Source organism: Castanea sativa, chromosome 10, assembly GCF_040712315.1.
Source record: "Castanea sativa cultivar Marrone di Chiusa Pesio chromosome 10, ASM4071231v1".
Lineage (NCBI taxonomy): Eukaryota > Viridiplantae > Streptophyta > Magnoliopsida > Fagales > Fagaceae > Castanea > Castanea sativa.
In genome coordinates, this window is record NC_134022.1 from 6,118,964 (window position 1) to 6,140,778 (window position 21,815).

The 21,815-nt window shown below is 36.1% G+C and overlaps 1 protein-coding gene across 2 annotated transcripts; it reads right to left on the reverse strand.

Annotated features, from left to right (window-relative positions):
* Positions 1-1,086: 1,086 nt before the first annotated feature.
* Positions 1,087-21,112, reverse strand: LOC142612733 (protein phosphatase EYA). Of its 2 annotated transcripts, XM_075784874.1 has the most exons (6): positions 20,976-21,112; positions 20,180-20,417; positions 19,839-20,006; positions 16,620-16,713; positions 3,430-3,621; positions 1,087-1,652 (listed from the first exon to the last, which is right to left on the reverse strand). In XM_075784874.1, the coding sequence occupies exons 2-6, from the start codon at positions 20,411-20,413 to the stop codon at positions 1,393-1,395; spliced, it is 948 nt and encodes a 315-aa protein (XP_075640989.1). In that variant the 5' UTR covers positions 20,414-20,417; positions 20,976-21,112; the 3' UTR covers positions 1,087-1,392. The 2 variants fall into 2 exon arrangements, with proteins under 2 accessions (XP_075640989.1, XP_075640990.1); XM_075784875.1 differs by lacking the exon at positions 19,839-20,006.
* Positions 21,113-21,815: the final 703 nt, after the last annotated feature.

Consider the following 21,815-nt stretch of genomic DNA (forward strand, 5'->3'; position numbering starts at 1 on the left):
ACTGCAAGTAGTAGAAAAAAAATTGCGTGTTTATATAAAAAAATACAAACAGTCAATCACAAAATAATTGTATAAAAGAGTGGTAAAAGGTGTTCTAGAATTACTTTTTTATTTATTTTTAAACATTGTGAGTTTTGACCGTACCTCTAACTGCAAGTAGTCAGCCCGGATCTATGAAAAGATTTTTACTCGGTGCTAGTTGGCCAGCATTTAGCTCTGTTTTAGTCTGGACCATATCTGATTTTGACCTACTTCTACTGTGAAAACATAATTAATTCACTAGTTGAAGATAATTAAAGACATGCCTTCAAGTTTTCAACATCATCCACTTGGGGAGTATTATCTAAAGTAATCTACTTGATTTGCCAGCATACCAGATTTGAGATTTCATCCTAATATATAAGATAAGGCATGTACTTTAGCTGCCGAAAAATTGGACTAAAACCATATTAGGTCTATTCACTCCTCTAAATTGAGTTTCCTAATAACAAACTTGAATTAAAAAGTACCACAAAATTTGGCAGGAAAAACACTTTCATGGCAACAGATAAATATCAGTAAAGAATTCTATCCACATTTACATCCCCTATCACATCAGATGCTTACAGCCCAGTCATGGGCTGCCCCATAGATATAAAATTTCAGCTATACATTCTCAACCACATTCCAACCAGCAAGAAGAGGAGGATTGGTGGGATTGTACTAAATATGTTGACAAAGAAAGAAGAGACTTGGAGCTATCAAAGTCTGGGTCATTAGGATTGGTCCACAAGACATTGCCACTTCTAGTTCTGTAGAGGCCACAAAGCAAGGCATCTAAAATATTTCCAGGGATTCAAATGTGGGCCATGCATAGCATTGGCTATTCTAATAACTATGAAGCACGATCAATTTCATTAATTTTGATCTGCATGTTCTGGAGAAATAACATGTAGGTCTGTTATGCTCCATATATATGCATAAAACGTGTACTACTTCAGGAAAAAGCTCATGGTAAGCATAAAAGAAAGTCATCACTTTCCTTTCTTTTTTCTCAAATAAAATATACGTGTACAAGATAGATAGAGATAGATAGAGCACTTGCAGTTAATGCAAAATAAAAGGATTAGAAATTTAACAATAATTATTTGATGTTACTTGTTACATATACAAAAATAATAGAATCTACAAATGCTATTCCAAAAAAAAAAAAATCTAGTTGGATGACATAGATATCTTCAGGGAAAATACTTGGTTTATGTGGACCATAATTAATGTAGTAACAGTCATCAAAATTGATTGACTCATACTTCTGTTTAAAAACATCGACATCCACTGATATTTCTTTGTTTCTATGTACAGATAAAAATCCCAGGGAAGCAAAAAATATAAAGTGCAGATGATGAGAGAGACTTAATCTTTGTCATTTTCAGCACCTGGACTACCATATACAACAGAGAAATAATAACCTACTGTTCTCAATGTGAGGCCTGGAAACCTGTGAGAGCTGCCTGGTCGCAGATCAATCTTAACAAATGGCCATCTCATGGTTTTTGCAGCTTCACATTCTTCCCATCCATCCCCAATTACACAAAAACGAACATTTGAACTGCTGAAACGCTCCTTGATCCATTGAAAACATTGGATTTTCCCTTCTTCCCATGAGCTGTAAACTGAAGAAATTGCAGAACTATCATTAACCATTACAACTTAAGCTTATATAAAAGTTAAAGATGCATATATTTTAAAAGTTAAAGATGCATATATTTTAAAAGTTGTACCCAATGCACAAAACTCCCACTTTTGCAGGGTTTGAGAGAGGTTGTGGCAGGTAGCCTTACCAAAGATCCATAATAATAAAAAAATAGAAAAAGGAAAAATTATAAATGCATAATCAAGTTCCTTTTGCTTTTTTTTTGGGGGCAGGATAAGTGCATAATCAAGTTTTATAAATTGCGATATTAACATAGGCCAAGAGAAACAACTGGAACTGATGCATCAACTGGCAGGAAACAACTGAACCATGTAAACACATCAAATGGCAGGAAACATGAGTTCATGCTCTTGCAACTCATGTTTCAGCAGGTTTCTAGAAAAATCCTGCTACTAAAAAAGGTCTTCTGCATTAGACAACACTAATGTTTATGATTAAGTCAAAGGTCATATTCTAATGCCATCCACACCAAGGAAATGGTCTAAACCTGCAAACCACGTATTATGCTCTTGGATAAGTAGAAATTCTGTCATGCTTTGTGTTTGGCTGACAAGCTTCCTAGAAATGTATGATGAAAGCTGGCTGAGCAGAGAAGTCCGTCCATGTATAGGCATAACCTTTGGCATGAGATTTATCGACTAAGCCTGGCTATTTGCACCCCTTGGCTTAAAGTGGCGGTACGCTTACCTACCGGGCTGTCTTTAGCATGAATAAGTATTGATTTAATTCCAGACGGGAATTAGAATGACTCTCATAGAAAAGGAAGTATATATATGAGTTAGGTTTGAGTTACGCCTAGTGTACCTCTTCCTAATATTGCACCACTTAGTAAATTTGTATTAAATAAGTTCTTTATAAATCCTTCATTAGATTACATTATCACCTTTATACCCTCCATACTTAAAAATATCAAGATGATTAAAGACTAATACCTATCTCATCTATAAAATGTTAATATTTTAAATTTTCAGTAGTTTAAAATTATATCAATGAATAGGATAGTAAACAATATCCGAGTGACATGAAATTCACAATACGCATCAAGAACAAATATAGCATGTAATCTATTAATGGGATTTCCAAAATATTATTCCAATTTAAAGTTATAAAGTAGTGTAACATTACCAAAACGTTACACTAGGTACAACTTGATCCTAAACATGTGTGTGAGAAAACAAATAGGCCAGAACTTGGTGCGCTGGCAAGTGCCCTCTACCCAAGCAATATGTCACAGATTCAAGTCCAACCCAAGAATTAGCCTCACCAAATTGAGAGTAAGGCTACCTACCAACCACCTTTCCCAAATCCCACAAAAGCTAGAACCTTGTACACTAGGTACGACCTTTTTATGTAACAAAAACAGGAATAAACTAGAATTCAGTCAACAACATAAGCTCACTCAAAATATAAAATTGATTGTCAATATCACCACCTTCGTTGTTTTGACAAGAAATGACCTATAAAATGGTCTGAAAACACTATGCCATCTATCAAGGAAATTTCAACTGAAGCTTACTTTTTTTTTTGGACAAATTGTAAATTCAACTGAAGCTTACACTTTAAACAGGCAACAGAGCATAACATTGTACAGGAAGAGGCAATACAATGATAAGCCATTTAAGTAAAAACAGATAATGGCAGTTCAGATACCTATGAGTCAGAAAACAAAGCTTAAGTCGAACAATGGTATTATAAATATTTAAGTTAAACATGAAATGAAGAAAAGAATGGTTTACCATTTTCATGTGTTATCAGATTGTCAAGTCGAAAGAGCAAACATTTCACAAGGCTGGGTATCAGTGATCCAGAAGTCACCAGAACATTAACATGCTGATACGTTGAATCAGTAGAGTCAACCATCCCATCAGCAGAGGCAGTTGAAGTTGTTTCTGTCTTCCCACTTGAACACTGCTCCAAGAAATCTCGAGCTACATCAATATGAGGATGAGCAACATAAGTAAAACCAATCATGCAATAGTAGCTAGACTTGTGAGAGAAGCACAAATACAATATATTTCAGACACCACAACAAGACAAGTTATTACTTAGGATTATCAGGCAGGATAGAACACAAAATCAAAAATCAATCAACACAAAGGCAAAGGGAAGCCAAGCAATATACTTATTCCAATGAATAATGACCATTTGCATAACAGCAGGGATGAAATGTCTTGCCAAAGTACAAGATTGAGATGCATGCCTGTTTTGATTATGAAGCAGATTGGCATGATATGATGGTAGAAACAACACTAAAAGAATACAAGCTCCATCTTCCTTGCCCTCAATCTCAGTATTAGGGAACCTCTTCCCATGGACCTGTTAGTTTAATTAGCAAACACTATGAGGTTACTGCCAAAAGTGCTAACACGCTGATAAATTAATGGTTCTTGAAACCACTATTTCCCTTTTTTTTATAAGTTAAAAGGAGACGAGTTGAAACCACTATTTCCCATCGTAGACACTTTTAACAAGAACATTGTTAGGATTTTAGTGTTGGCATATTCTGTGCCAATTTTGATGTATTTTCATTCAAATTAAACTTCTATGTAATAGTACATTTGTGGGCAATATTGTATCTGAGATGAGCGGCCAAATGCTGGAAATGGAGTTTCTGCATCAACAATCTTGGTCGGGCAAGTTGGAGATTTCAGTTGAGATCTCAGGTGAGTTGCAGTTTTTGAAATCAGTTGGCAGTGTGTCTCACTCGACACTCAACTGACTTTTGGTCGAGCAAGATTGCCAGGACCTGAGAATTCAATTACACACTTTCCTGTAGTACCCATCCAAGTAACCCTCTCATATATCTTTCTAAAACCCACGATTTTACACACCCAATTCTCAGATTGAAGAGTGAGAAAGCTACCCATTTTCCTTAGAAGAAAACTCATTGTAGTCTCTACCTTCACCCTCTCAAATTGTTGAATCCTAAGAGAGGAGACCCAAGCCTTATACACATAGATACCTTGAGTGATCTTGGTCAAAGCTTGGTGCTGGGAATCATTGGAGCAATCCCTAAAGCTTCAAGAGGCCTTGGAGTGGCCAAGGAGACTTGGTCTTGCCTCCCAATTATGTATGGTAATAGAATGGGGTGGCTTGCTTTGACTAAGACTCCACTTTTTGCTCTGTCCATGGAGCGTATGAATTTCCCGGAGGCTCAACTTGCGGAACTGGTAGCTAGTGAGGAGAAAGGATTAGAGCAATCGGGTGCGAGTAGGAGTGGGGAGCTCGAATACATTTTCATTTGGCTAGCTTGAAGTGTTTGTAAATGTGATGTATTGCAACTATTCTTACAAGTGATATTGGTTGGTGCTAGAGCCACTGGAGAGTTTTCACCCGGTTCAAGGTGTTTTGGATACTTGTGATTGTTTTGGGATTTGCTATTGTATTTGTGTATCCATGCATATATCAATTGGCTAATTAAATTAACAATTGCGCTAAACTTAGTATTTAGCTTAAAATTGATATAAGCCGTAATTTGGGGTCTCAACCATGTTTTCTCAAACATTTATTTGCCAATTTAGACAAATTATTGATGCCCTTCTCCTCTTCAACAAGTTCTATCAAGAGGGGGTAGCAGTCAGAATAAATTTTTAGTTTACATTTCAGCTAATTAGGCCTTTCTTGAATAAATTACAGAGAGGAGACCTCTTGATGCAGGGAGTGTAGCCAAAATTATTTCAGTATATCCCTTCTGCATCATCTCTCTTCCTAAATGTAGGATGAATTTGATGGTGCAAATTTTTGAAGAGTTATGGCAAAAATGCCAAAAATAATGCAAGGATAGGTGATGGCTGAATGCATCTAAAGGTACTAACAAAGAAGTCCTATCTCTCTCTCTCTCTCTCTCTCTCTCTCTCTCTCTCTCTCTATATATATATATATATTTGCTTCAGTTGCAGAAAGGGACTCTTCGTTAAACCAAGCAGGTTGATTTCTCTATAGTTTATTGAATTTGAAGGGCATGAAAAGGGACCCTGTTTTGCATTTAGAGGTTGGAATTTGTTATGATACAACCCTTTTCTCTTGCAGTATGGCAAATGATCATATTTCCCTACACATAGAAAAATGTTGTATAATTCCTGGAAACAACCCTTGTGAGATCAATTTCAGAAGATTCTAAATCTTGCCTATCAGCATTATAAGCAAAAACAGTGACAGGTTCCAAGTACCCTAGTTAATGAGGACAGGGAACAGGTGGTGAAGTTAGAAATTAGTTTCCTTTTATGAAATATAACTATACTCTCTAGGAGGTATTATCATGCTCATAAAAATCAGCCCTCCACTTAGAAGTTGGAATTTGTTATGTACAACCCTTTTCTCATGTAGTATGGCGGAGGATATCTTATTTACACATGGAAAAATTTTGTATAATTCTGGAGATCAATTTTAGAAGATTCTAAATATTGCCTATCAGTGTTACAAGTAAAAATGGTAAACGGGTTCTCAAGTACCCTAGTAATGAGAACAGGGAATAGGTGGTGAAGTTAGAAATTAGTTTCCATCTAGGAAATATAACTATACTCTCTAGGAGGTAGGATCATGCTCATAAAAATCAGCCCTCTCATCAATTAAAAACCATTGCAAGAAAATCTCCTAGACCCCACAAAAAGTGGGAGCTTTGTGCATTGGGTACGATTACAAGAAAAGTTCCAGAAAAAGTATGTTAAGAAAAATTTCTCTTGAGTGGAATGCAGCCTGCTGTTGTAAAATTTGTAATGTCTGGATCAGAAATGTTATTTAACAGAATAAAGCTTTTCAGCTGAAGAAATCCGTAGCTTACTTTATACCACACTATAGCCACCAGGACAAGGTAGTTTGGGGTAAGTAAGACGGAAATATTCTCTTCAATTTTTGTTGGTTAAAGGTGAGATGGCACCCCTTTTTTCCATTTAATTCCCTTGTCAGTTAGTTAAACTCTTTTTTTTAAATAAGTAATAAGTTTTATTGATATAAAAAAAGGACACTCTAGTACACAGGAGTGTACAGGGGTCAACAATCAAGAACAAAATTACAACAATCAAGAAAATCAAGAAAAGAAGAGAATGATTGGTTTCGCAAAGCAAACAACTAATCCAATAAAGTTCTAAAGAAAACTAATTTGAGGTCTGGTATGGATCTCTCATTATCTTCAAAACACCTACTATTTCTTTCACTCTAAAGACACCACATTAAACAATGGGAAACAATTAACCATACATGACCATTTCAATGACGACCAAGCCTGCCTTGCCAGCAGGCTAGGAGCCCACAACAAACTGTGGCATGACCCAACTTACTCCAAATAAACCCAAAACCATAGACCACAATTCTATAGCAACCTATAACACCAATCCAATATCCAAACCTTTCTTTTCCATCCTACCATTTTTTTTTTTTTGATAAGTAATAAAGATTTATATTCAAAAACACTACCTTATGCAAAAAAACATAAAGCGGAGAGAAAATTACAAAGAGAAAAGAAACACAAGAGAGGAAAAGAGAAGGAAAAGAAACTAATTACAAAGAAGAGAGCTAAGGAACATGGGGATAGAATCACTAGAGGTGAGTTCCCAAGCCCTAGACCAGTCAAACAGATAGCCATTGAAAGAAGCTAATAACTGGTCATCCGCACTTTTCATGTCCTCGAACGTTTTCCTATTTCGCTCCCTCCAAAGACTCCACATTAAGCACAACGGAGCTAGATTCCAAATGCTAGACGAATGCTTTCCAAGTCAATTCCACCAGCCAAATAGCATATCCGCAACTGATCTTGGCAAGACCCAAGAAATCCCAAACAATCTAAAGAACAAACTCCACAACCAATAAGCCTTACCACAATGAAATAGCAAATGATTTACCGTCTCCCCATTACAACGGCACATAATGCACCAGTCAACAAAATTCATCCCTCTACACCTCATATTGTCACCTGTAAGGATCTTATCCCTTACAGCAGTCCACACAAAGAAGGAGACACGCCAAGGATCTTATCCCATCCTACCATATTTGATATTATAGTTTTGATAAAAGAGCTTCACTCTGACAATCAGCTCCAACAAAGAAAGCAAAATATGGGACTTCATGAAGCCTTATCGTAGCAACAACACCACCAAATGAATTGGAAGCAAACAAGGCCTCTAACATCATCCAATAGAAATGATGTCTAGTTGTCAACATTTAGATATCATTCCTAGTGGAAGAATCTTTAACTCCAAAATTTTCTGAATCCTAAATTTATAAAATCCTTCACCCGTATATTATCACCCTAACATAGGACAACCAAAATGGATGAAACACAAAAAATTGAAGAACAGAAAAATAAAAATAACCTAAGAATCAGCACCTAGACTAGTTCACAATCAGCACCAAGCAAGAGGAGACAAAACCTAGGAAACAACACCAAGCTACTTAGGGAAAAACTTCAAAATAATTCTATTACTTGAGTAAACTATAAACTATCTCCATTGGAGTACACTAGTTTGCTTATATAGACTACTATGACTTAAATGGTTGAACGTAATTCTTAGAAAAGCCCAATTATTGAATTACAAAAATAACCTTGACTCTCGGGAATTAAGTAAGATACTAATACCCTAATTAACTAAATAGACCTCAAATAAAATCCAATTGACTCCTCAAATTAAATAAAACAAAACTGACTTTGTGCTTCCCACATCACCACCCTACTGAGCAAACTAAGCTTTAACCAGTACAAGAGTCAGATTTCCAATTTGCTTCTAAAGTTGAGGCTCCTACCAAGGCTGTAGCACCCTAAAATCGCCACTTGTGGCATGCTACAAAAGGGAGGAAAGTACAGGGTCCCATCCCCTAATATTAGTCCAACATACAGACCACCAAAATGAAGTGCAGATTCATCTCTTCCTCATTTTTTTGTCCAGAATATCATCTTTCAGGATTTATCTTCCCTAGTTTTGGTAGGCTAGGAAGAATCTGTTATGAAGAACTCCAATCCTCAATGCCATTGAAGCATCTGGGAAGCAAGGAACAGAGCCTTTACAGACATTCATTCTCTAGGGTGACACACTACAACAGTGTCCTAATGTCTCAAAAGTTTGAGCTTGTTATTAACATTTGGGTATAGGCCTTGGTGATATATTGAGAAATTGAACATCTAGCACACCCTTCTTGGCTCTATCCTACAGCATTTCAGTTCTTGTGAAATCTCCCACCTTTGACCTTCAAAGTTACTCTTGATAACTAGCCCTTGAGAAATTATGGATTGCATGGGGTACAGGTGCATGCAGGAACCACATGGATAGAGTCCACTTTAATTTCTTTGGCTGAGCTGCTTGCCATATATAGGAAATGAAGTAGGTGTTTTTAATATTATTATAGGGGTATTGTCTCTCTTCTAGAGGAAACTAACTTATCCAGGTTATTCGTAGGATTGGTCATCATCTTCATCTTCATTGGAGGTACTATTATGTCTAGAAACTAGAGAACCTCCATGTATTGGTTTCCACAGTCAGCCAATTTCAAGGCCCATTTTTTAAGCTAGATGGTGAGATTCCATAAGAAAAGAGTTTGGTTTATCGTTCATACTGACTTATACTATGTTTGAAGGATGTGAACATCCAGTGCAAGACATAAATTTCTTATTTCTTAGAACATTATATGAATGGATAGCTGCTACTAATTGCTTTACTTCTTCTATGCAGGATTTTGTTGTGAAACTTTTGATGTTAGTATTCTTTCATTATTTTCACTTATGCCTGCAGTGCACTAAGGTGGCACACCCTTTTGAACCCATTTAATTCAAGTTATTACCTACAAAAAAATTTCATATATATATGGGCAAGGATTTCCTGCACACAAGGGTACAGTAGTTGCTGCATACAGGGGCAGATGTCAAAAAATAAGAGAAACACGTGCAACGCACATGACCATTTTTAAGAGAGACTGATGTTAAACTAACATTAATTTCTCTCTCTCTCCAAAACCCGTCAACGCCTCTCTCCTCTCTCTTTTTCTCTCTCATCCTCCTCCTTCTCCTTCTCCTTCGCTCTTTTCTGGATCCTCAGACCAGCAAAAACAATCTCTCTCTCTCTCTCTTTAAAACCCCTTCAAAAGCGATTTCAGCCTTTACCTGATGGGCTTCTTATACTCTGGAGGACAGATGCTTAAGCGTGTAAAAGGAGGTTGACCAAGTGAGCAGTATTTTTCCAGCGTAAAGCTTGTCATATGCTAAGATACTTTAGTTTGATTTAGGCCCATCACATTACCTTGATGGATGGCCTATATTCTGTAAATTAGTGTTCATTTTGTAATGTAATTCATTTCACAGTTTTCTTTTAGTTGATTGCCATATGCTTTTTGCGTATAAGTAAGAAATCAATGCCATTATAGTTTCACAGATGCATCAATTTTTGTTTTGTTCATTTAAGGACACCACCATAATCTGGAATTTGTTTTTTAATTCCTCAAATTTTGTCAGGACATAAGAATCATTTAATGCAGTGCTTCACAATTGGAAGTTCCCAGTCACTAATGCCAAAGAGTATGTTGTTGAAAACTGAAATTAGCAGAAAGGGAAACAAGCAAAATGGAGAAAAACAGAGGAGGAGGATGAGAGGGAGAAAGATGCGTTTAAGGGGTTTAGAAGAGAGACAGTGATTTGTTGCTGTGTACATGAGAGAGAGAGAGAGAGAAATCGTTTTTGCTAGTGTGAGGATCCAGAGAAGAATGAAGGAGGAGAAGGATGAGAGGGGAGAGAGGTTTAACAATTACCAAAGGACTACAAAGATAAATAATTAAGATTGATATACCTTAAAACTTATCAAAAAAAGATTGATATACTTCAAAAAAAAAAAAAAAACTTACTATAAGGATATTATAAACATGAAGGACATATAAAACTAATATATGACAGAAGAGGAAAGTTAAATTACCAAAAGACATTTAACTTATGGATGAAACAAAGTCAAAACTATATACATTTACTAACTAATGACAGCCAATGAGAAATCAACATCTAATTAACTGTTATTATAAATAATATATATTCTCTGATTTTGGGTTGGTGGGTTATGGGTTTGGGTTAGGGGTCAGTTCTGGGTCGTAAGAAATTTATTCAAAGCCCAGCCCAAATTTAATTTGGGTTGAGATTTCAACACGAGCCCACCACAAAATTGAAAAATCCCAACCTTAGCTTGCTCAAAGTTCGGACTTCAGAGCTGTGCTTGAGTGGGTTAAGCTAAGTTCCCCAAGTTGCACCTGTACCTACCATTGTACTTTTCTTTCTCATTCTAAAAAGTTAATAGCTTCCCCTTGGTATCCTTGTCTTTTAAATTTTCCTTCTCTTAGCGTGAGAGAGAGAGAGAGAGAGAGAGAGACAGGAAAACATTTTCTGAGTTCTTTTTGATAATTCAATAGTTATGGCGAGGGGGCATCTGTAATTAGGATGTTTCCATTAGAAACACCAAGAGATGTCAGTTGAGCTATAAGGCCCTTAGCACATTTTCTCAATTCTAGTATTACAAAAAATTGACCAAGAAAAGCCCACTTCCCATGAACAGTATTTGAGGTTGTACTGTATTCCATATGCTGTTTTATTTTAGTTAATAGAAAACTGTGGCTAAAATTGAATAAGTATAAAAAGTCCTTATATTTAAATAAAATAAAATAAAAGTACTAGAAGAAGAAGATATTTAAATAGTTAATTATTAGGCCTTTTCAATCAAAAAATTGTTAGTGATATTTTTTTCTAAATTGTAACATCTTATCACAGTTCGTCTACTATTTTTTTTTTTTTAATTATTGGTAAATTACACACACCTAGTGGGGTTTGAACCCATAACCTTATCCTCCAACCCATTATTGAGGGAATCGGAAGTGCCATTTGAGCTAGTTGGCACAATTTTGTTTACTATTCAGGTAGTTCCCTTTTCTTTTTCCTTTTTTTCCCCTTGCCACCATCTTTTGCTATTTTCATGTAAATATAGAGGCAAACTAGATAGTTCTTACACACACTAAAGACACAAATTGCAGAGGGTGCAGAAGGCTGCTCTAAAAAAATGTTTCCTTATCCCCAATTTTCATGGATAAGGATGCCTCTATAGTTTCCTATACAAACATATTGGGATTCCAATAATGGAATCAATGTTGATTATGTTGATTGTCAATTTGATTTTTGTATTCATATGAGTTTAGTAGAGTAGGAGAAGACAGAATGTGTTGAACTTTACAAGAAGAGATAACCGCTAAGTTTGATATTCTAATTAAGAGCTCTAATACTCCCATGGAAGAATAATTGGCATATGAAGGCCCTTCCAAAAGTTGCCTTCTTTGTTTGCACAATTGATCTAAGAAAGATCTTGGCCATGTAGTCCAAAATTAGTTGTAAGAACAGTTGGTCATCTTCTGTAAGTTCTATTGCACAATTCAGTTCCAAGAGATATATGGCTGCTTGTACTCCCTCGTAATGCTCAAAAGTTGTGACATTGTAGGAAAGCGTTGTTTACTGTTTAGTTAGCATAAAGCTAGTATGATTTGAACCTTTGTCCCTTTTGGTCTATGAGGGAACAGGGAGGTGTTTGGTGATTTGGCTTTTAGAAAGAAGATTTTGCTGACTGATCTTATGGGTTTAGATGCTAGAGAGGAGTCGGTGGGTCTATCAAATGAGGATCAGATTCGTCGCATTCAGCTCAAAGGAGACATAGAGCATTTGGCTTCTCTTGAGGAAATTTCCTGGAGACAAAAGTCTCGTGCTTTGTTTGTGAAGGAGGGAGATAATAATACTCGTTTCTTTCATAGATTAGCAAATTCTCACAGAAATGCTAATTTGATTAAGAGGATAGAGGTGGAGGGTGTTATTTATAAGGATGAGGCTGATGTGCGCTCTCAGTTAGTTCTCTTCTTCCAGGGGTTGTATGAGGAAAATGAGGCGAGGCGTCCTACTATGGATGGGTTAAATTTTGCTTGCATTGAAGAGGAAGAGAGGTTGTCCTTAGAGAAGGAATTCTTGAAGGAGGAAGTCATCCAGGTTTTAAGGGAGATGGAGGGTGATAAAGCCTTTAGTCCTGATGGTTTCACCATGGCTTTTTTCCACAAATGTTGGAGTGTTGTGGAAAAGGATGTCATGGATTTCTTTGATTACTTTCATCGCCACTTTGTGTTTGAACGGTCTATGAATGCTTCGTTTCTCACTTTAATTCCCAAGAAATGTAATGCTGTTAACATTAAGGACTTTTGCCCCATTAGTTTGGTGGGTAGTGCGTACAAGTTGCTATCCAAGGTGTTGTCTAATAGGTTGAGGGCGGTTTTGGATAATCTTATCTCTGAGTCTCAAAATTCGTTTATTGGGGGTAGACAGATTCTGGAATCAGTGCTATTGCAAATGAATGCCTGGATAGCAGGTTGAAGAGTAGATTACTAGGTGTGGTTTGCAAGCTTGATATTAAAAAAGCATATGCCCATGTGAACTGGAAGGCCTTGTTTTATTTGTTGGGCCGGATGGGTTTTGGGTTGAAATGGAAGGGGTGGATTAAAGCTTGTGTTACTTCTGTCCGTTTTTCGGTCCTAGTAAATGGTTCCCTTGAAGTTTTTTTGGTAGTTCTCGTCGGTTGAGACAAGGGTATCCATTATCTTCGCTTTGAGTAGACTTTTGAAGAAGACAGAGGAGTGTAATATTATTCAGGGTTTTCATGTAGGCTCTGTGAACTCTGTTGGTGTGCGTATCTCCCATCTTTTATTTGTTGATGACACTATCTTATTTTGTGATGCCTCTAGGGAACAGCTACTGTCCATAAGGTTGGTGTTGTCTTGTTTTTAGGCCTTTACGAGTTTGAAGGTCAATGTTGGGAAAAGTGAGATCATCCCTGTTGGGGAGGTGAATAATCTAGATGCATTGGCTAATATTCTTCAATGTAGAGTGGGCAGTTTTCCTATGAAATATTTGGGGATGCTGTTGGGGACTTCTTTTAAGACAATTTCGATTTGGAATTCTATTTTGAAGAAGAAGCTATCTGGACCTCTGGTTGGCAGCGTCTTTATTTATCTAAGGGTGGTAGGCTCATGTTACTAAAGAGTACTCTCTCAAGCCTCCCAACGTACTTTTTATCTTTTTTTACTATTCTTAAATCTGTGGCTGATAGATTAGAAAGTATTTAGAGGAACTTTCTTTGGGGGTATTCTGAGGGGAGTTTCAAATATCCTTTAGTGGCTTGGGAAAAGGTGTGTTTACCCGTCAAGATGGGTGGTTTGGGTATAAGAAGTGTGGTGTCTCTTAACCAAGTTTTATTAGGAAAATGGTTGTGGAGATATGGTCATGAAGTTTCCCAGTTTTGGCGACGAGTTATCTCCATAAAATATGGTGAGGGTCAAGGGGGGTGATGTACTAAAGTGTGCAGGAGGACTTATGGGTGTGGATTATGGAGAAGCTTTAATGGAGGGTGGAAAAGCTTCACTAAGCATTTGTCTTTTGTAGTGGGTTAAGGCACTCGTATCCGCTTTTGGCATGATAGGTGGATTGGGGATAATACTCTAAAAGAACTCTATCTTGAGCTCTATGTGTGTTCAGCAGTCAAGGATGCTTGTATCTCTGAGGTTTTGTGGATTCTAGAAGAGGGTACTGTTAGAGTATGTGATTTAAGGTTTTTTAGAGCTTTTGAAGATTGGGAGCTAGCTGCATCTTATTCTCTACTCCGGCTTATCCAAACTTGTATTCCTCAGGGTGATAGGAGTGATACTCTTGGTTGGCGGCTAAAAGGGGATGGTAAGTTTGACATCCGGTCTTATTAACATGCAAATTTGGGGTGCTTCAAATTCTTTGTTTCCTTGGAAATGTGTTTGAAAACCAAAGATTCCTAGGCAAGTGTCGTTCTTTTTGTGGACAGCTGCACATGGTCCGATCCTTACTTTGAATAATCTAATGCTTAGGGGTCGCCCGTTGGCTACTTGGTGTTGTATGTGTTGTTGTGATGGGGAGTCAGTAGACCACCTTCTTCTTCATTGTCCTGTTACTCATTCCCTATGGATTTTTATGCTTCAGGCTTTTAGTATTCAATAGATTATGCTGAGTCCAGTGGCGGGTTTGTTATCTTGTTGGCATCAGTGGCTTAGGAAATATAATTCGAACATTTGGAATTTGGTTCCAGGGTGCTTAATGTGGATTGTGTGGTTGGAACGAAATTGTCGTTCCTTGGAGGATAATGAGAAGACATTGGATGAGTTAAAGGTCTTATGCCAACGTAGTCTTTTGGAGTGGTCTCGTTGTTGGGGTTTACTGATTATTCTTCTCTCTAAGTTTATGTTGTCCCTTAGCTTAGTTTCCTAATTTCTCTTTTTGTTGTGCTGTTTATTCATTTTTTACTTCTTGTTCGTCATCATGAACAACTTGTACTTTTCCTTTTTTTCTCATTAATAATAGTTTTCTGATTACCTATCAAAAAAAGGAGGCCACACACTTATGGCGTCAGGTCATAGCCTCCAAATATGGGGAAGGTAGTGGTGGCTGGTGCACTAGAGTTGTTAGGGGAACGCATGACTATGGAATGTGGAAAAACATTAGGAAGGGGGTGGAGAGTTTCTTTGGTCGTGTTGTATGTGGCGGGAAAGGGTTCTTGTATTCGGTTCTGGCATGATCGTTAGAGTAGTCCTACTTTAAAAGAATTATATCCGGAATTGTTTGCTTGCGTTGTGGATAAAGAATCTAGGATTTCTAATATGGTTGACATTGCACCTGATGGGGGTGATAGAAGCTAGAACTTACTCTTTTGCCATGAGTTTCAGGATTGGGAGATGGCAAGGTTTTATGCTTTCTTTGCGCATATCTCATCCAAAATACCTATGGGGGTTGATGATGTCATGGTTTGGCAATTGAACCGTAGTGGTGTCTTTGATGTGCGTTCTTTTTATAAATCATTATTGAAAGCTCCATCGGTTTTTTTCCCTTGGCAATGCATTTGGAGTGTTAAGGTTCCTAGAAGGGTGTCTTTTTTCTTATGGACAGCTGCTAGGGGTGGGATTCTCACAATAGATAACCTTGTTAAGAAGAACTTGCCTTTTGTTAATTGGTGTTGCCTATGTCAGTGTGAGGAGGAAACTGTGGATCATTTATTACTACATTGCGAGTTTGTCCATACCTTGTGGAGTGAAGTCTTCTACTTGTTTAGGGTTCAGTGAGTGATGTCAAAGACAGTAATCTCTCTACTTTCTACATAGTGAAATTGGTTGGGCATTCATTCTTCCAATGTTTGGAATATGGTACCAGCATGTCTTATGTGGTTAACTTGGAAGGAACACAATGCCTGAACATTTGAGAACACTGAAAGAATTGTGGACCTATTGAAGTTTTTACTAACTAGAACTTTGTTTGAGTAGTCTCGTATTGGGGGTTTTACGCATTATACTTTGCTTGATTTCATTAATTTTGTTGGTTTTTCCCTTTGATCTGTTTGTATCCCTTCTTTTGCAATGAGTTTACTATCGTAAACTCATTGTACTTTTCTTATCAATAAAGTTTTTATTACCTATCAAAAAAAAATTGGGGGAGGAGAAGAGGGGGGGGGGGGGGGGGGGGGGGGAAGGGTATGCTTTAGGCAGCATCTCCTTATTCTTTTTCTAGGACTTTTGGTTTTTTAAACTTCAGATTATGAAGTCCCATACACTTAAGTTATTCCCCGCTTTTCTTTTAATAAAAGGGTTACTAATCAGTGAATCGAAAAACTTCTAGTAGATACAAGCCCCTGGTTTACATTATGTGAAGGTTATATAGTAATGATATGTTACTATGTATGCAGATTGCTACCCCTTATAATCAAATCAAATCAATTTTTCCTAGTTGTGAAAAAAGAAGGATAAAACAAAAGGCCAAATATTTGATAGATATCAACAAGAAGAAGGAAGCAATGAAGCACTAAACCAAACAGTGGAACCATCTACAGAATTGATTAAATTCTCTGCAGCTGCACGCTGACTAGTAGCATACCTGATGAGAGCCATCCATCTGTATAATTATCAGTGATATCATACAATTCATTCCAGAGTTTCATTGTCTCTTGATCAAAAAGGTTATGCAAACCCTGAAATGAGAGAGAGAGAGAGAGAGAGAGATTTGAGTTTCTCTACAAGGTCATACTGTGGCTAAGATTACTTGTAGAATGTAAATTAGCTCTTCAAGAAAAATTAGTAATAATAACTGAATCAATATTATAAAAGCTTGTCTATTCCATGAAGTACTGTATGTCAGTTCCAACCTTTTATGCTTAATAAAATTTGACTTAGAATAAAGTTCAAAGCAATCCTAGTTAATAATTTGAGTTAAAATTCAATGAACTTCAACATATTATCACTGTCTCAGAGGAATTGATATAGACAATGGGGATAATAATCAATTTAAGCAATATCTTTTTTTTGATAAGTAATCAATTTAAGCAATATTGCAAGATGAGGAAAGTAAAAAACTCTATCTTGTTCACCAAGGTGAGGCAATGTTTATTTAGGCAGAATTCTGACTATTTTTTTAATATATAGAGAACATGAAACAGGTGAATGCTCAATATGTATATCATTCCTAGTGACCAAACTATTGAGAATCAAATCAATAGGACAGTTAGAGGGAGCTTAAGACCGGGAAATGCCTCAGCATTCTCAGCAGTATGCATTAACATATGTACTGAAACATTACACTAAAAAGATGGCTTATCATCAATAATGCTTATATGCATCTTCGCATAACTCCATGTTAGGAAGTCTAACAAACCACAAAGAGAAAATTATCGAGCTCTATTATCGGTAATGCTTGTGTTTGTGCCTAGTGTCAAATATTTGTTCACAGTCAACCCCAAGCTCATAAAAAAGATGACGGTTGCCATAGGTTGACAAACAGAGTGAAATTTAGTCACTTTATTATGAATGGATCCATCGCAATATCTTACATTTTAGATGCCATGAATTACAGAAAAGTGGGATGGACTTAAATAACATTGGTGATAATGTGCTTATAATACCAAGTATGAATATGAAGATGTATCTTTACAAAGAAATTGCTCCAATTTGTGATTCCATATTGTCTATTTTTCAAGCCTTAGGAATATATCTGATGTATCTTTATTTGACATCCTTTCAATCTGGTAGAGCCTCCAACGTGAATCAAATTTTGACTTTCCTGGTGGAGTCAATGGTTTTGTTGCATAACCAAAGCATCCTACACAACGGTTTCTTACCAACCTGCTGCTAAATATTGTTTGCCAGTTATCTGTGGATTTGTATTTATTACTTCCTTTTTTTTTGGGATAAGTAATAATGGTATATATTCAAGAACACTACTTTATGCATAAAAAAGCATAGGGCAGAGAAAAAAATACAAAGGGAAAAGAGAGAGAAGGAAAAAATAAAAGAAAAGATACTAATTATACAGGAGCGAGCTAAGGAACATAGGGAGAGAATCACTAGAGGTGAGTCTCCAAGCCCTAGACCAGTCAAACATAGAGCCACTAAAAGAAGTCAATAGCTGGTCATCCGAGCTATCCATGTCCTCAAAAGTCCTCCTATTTCACTCCCTCCAAAGGCACCACATTAAGCACAATGGAGCTAAATTCCAGATACTAGACAAATGCTTTCCAGGCCAATTCCACCACCCAAAAAGAGTATCCGCAACCGATCTTGGCAAGACCCAAGAGATCCCCAAAGATCTTAATACCAAACTCCACAACCGATAAGCCTTGCCACAATGAAGAAACATATGGTCCACCGTCTCCCCATTGCATCGGCACATGATGCACCAGTCAACAAAATCCAACCCTCTACCTCTCAAATTGTCACCTGTAAGGATCCTATCCCATACAGCAGTCCACACAAAAAAGGAAACACGCCGAGGAACCTTAACCTTCCAAACACATTTCCAAGGGAAAATAATGGGCAAGGGACTTCTCAACTTATTGTAAAACGATCGGATATCAAAATCCCCATTCTTTACCACTCATTTATCAAAACATCCGACAATATGTTAGATTCATCTCATTCCCAAACTACTTAATAGTCTAATATTTAATTTTATGCTGGCCTTATGTTTAAATAACCTTTCCAACTAGGAGGTATTGTAATCTTACAAAATCCATGAACTAATTCCCCATTCATTCATAGAATCCACTTCAAAACTCTCCATAAATATCATCAGTTTCACTATCCCTCCTTTCTACTCCTACTTTACTAAGTTCAAAAACAATTCAATGCCATTCATCTTAAAACTTTAATATTATTAATCCCTCCTTAAAAGTTCTAAATAATAATTACGCAACCTTAGTTTTATCTAGGAATATCATATCTTCAGTCTATAACTAAGCAGAAATAGTCACACAAATGAACTCAAAACACTTTTAGATTCTCTAAAGCCTTGCGCAAATGTTCTAACTAATCACTATCTTAGTTTTATCTATTAAATTTATATCTTCAGCAAAACACATGCACCAAGAAAACCTTTCCCAAATATTTCCACTAAATATTTCCTAGGTATGCCAGCTATGTTAATCCATAACTTTAACAAAATACACACATCACAAATACAATTCAATAGGTTTTACTACTAATTAATCTATCTTAGGTTCACCTATGAAGCTGATATCTTCAACAAAACATATACAACAAGAAAATCCTTCCTAAATTTATCTACTAAACCTTTTTGTATGGTATATACGCTGGCTAGCTTAGCCTATATCTATAGCGAAACACATAAATGAACTCTCAGAAACATAAAAGACACAGACAGGCAAAAGAAGCAATTCAAGTTCAAAGGCCTTGGGTTCAGAAGAAACAAACCTTGATGAATCATGTGAAAGGAATATATTTGTAAGCATAAATACTTATAAAAAATATATATGTGCAGAGATAAACAACAACAATATATCAGCATCATCATCTTAAACTTAAACCTCATAATTATTTTTTCTTAATCAATTACTTGTCAGTCACAACCAAGACTTAGTCCAATAATTTTAGGATTAGTTATGGATCCTCAACATACTAGTCAAAGAGGGTAACATGAGCACAATTTACATGAAATGATAAAGAGGGAAGAGGCCTTATAGTGAATAAATAATTAGAAAAGCAAGTAATCTCAACTTTCTTTTTCTTATTCTATTTTAGCAGTATCATGTCAGTTAAAATGATCAACACCAATTATGCAGCAGACAGTCTGATGTTATTACACCTTTTCATACTTTTGGGCTATGACCCTGTGCATGTATGCTAGCTTTCTTTTGTTGTCATCGTCAGATGGAAGACCAAGCCCATCTTGGCCAAAATCATAATCAGAAAGGTCCTTCCCATCATCATATTCGCTCAAGGCACCAAGAAAAGGCTTATTGTAGTTTTCAATCTGCATCATCAAACCAAACTCAACAAACCTAACTCTTTTCTTAATCAGGGAACTCAACAATATAACTTTGGAGCCATAAAACAACTCACATAAGATTTGTACCATAAATTTAAAGAAAAAAATCAAAAAATCTCAATGCAGGGAATAAATATACAAGAGAAAGGAAAACATACTTGTTCATAGAAGAAACAACCATCACACAAATCAAGAATGTGCTTCTCCCACATCTTCCCAATTTCGACACCCTTCTGCACATCCTTCAAACCATTGAAAGCCTCGGCGTATGTCCCATTCAACAAAGACTTGAGCAGTATAAGGGTCTCATCCATATCCCATATATATACATCCACCCTCCTATCCATGGTGCCTTTTATTTCTTCATCAGGAATACGCAGATTTTCGCCCATTTTGCTGTCCATTTGGATATCAATTACGAAATTCCAATAATGACAGTCAGCCTCAAAATATAAAAGAACCAATTTTTAGGAGAGTCTGTCAATCATATTATACATTTACAACACAAAAACCACACCACAAGTTCTTCACCACTGACTTGTAAAGCATATTTTCAAACTGAGATTTTAAGCAATAAAAAAAATTAAAATTAAAAAAAAAAGTGGGTACATAATTACTAAAGCGCAGTCCAGTTCAGAGCATTAATCTGAAATAATGAGAAAAAAAACAGTTACAAGAAAACAACATCAGAATACAACTAACGAGGTACATCAAATTCATGGGACACATACTTTCAAAGACATCATATCTAATCTAATAATAACAATAATAATAATTTGAGTTATGAATCTTGGTTTTTGTTTTGGAATGAGTAGGTAATATTAACCTAACAACAATCAAAAACAGCTTTAATTATATCAATGTGTCATAAAAAAATATTATGTAATATATACAAAGACAAAAAAAAAAAAAAAAAAAAAAAAAAAAAAGGGAAGAAGAAGAAGAAGAACTTACATGGAGCAGAGCAGAGAAATGGAGTGGGATCAACTAGCAATGAAGAAAAACTTTGATTTCTGGGAACTGGGAACTGGGAACTGGGAAGAAGAGCACCAGGGAAGAGTTTAATGCGAAAAGTGCAACGACGTCGTCTCTCTCTCTTACGATTTTTAATTGTCATTCACTCTTTCTTTTCTTTTTATTTTATTTTATTTTTTTCCTTTTTCTTTTTTCTTTTTTTCTTTTTAAGAATGTGTTTTTTAAGGTGAATTAAAGTGAATGAAAACTTTGGAAAGAAAAAAAAATAAAATAAAATAAATAACTGTTTTTAGTGTGTTTGGTTGAGTGGGAAGGAAGAAAAATAAATGGTAGAGCCCATAAAATTTTCTCTCCAAAATAGAAAAAAAATTGAAGGAAGAAAATAGAGCTGTTTAATAGACAAAAATAACGGCCAAAATGGCCAAATACCACAATTTTCAGAAATTTGTAGCAAAAAAACACTGTTTCGAAAATAAATAGGGAAATACCACTTTTCTGGAACTCGAGTATCAAAAACTCGAGTTTATGAAACTCAAGTTCCTCATCAGTTCCGCCATCGTGGCACTGCTGAGCTGGAATTTATGTGATTAAAAAAAATAATGTGGTACTCGAGCTTAGTGAACTCGAGTTCCATGCAACACAGTACTCGAGTATACCAGGCTCGAGTACCTATTATATAATAAAAAAAATTTGTTTATGTTTATTTCTATGGTACTCGAGCTCACCAGGCTTGAGTACTTTGTAAGGAACTTGAGTCCGTTATAACTTTTTTTTTTTTTTTGGGTAATCAACAAATAAACATAAACATAACAACAAGTA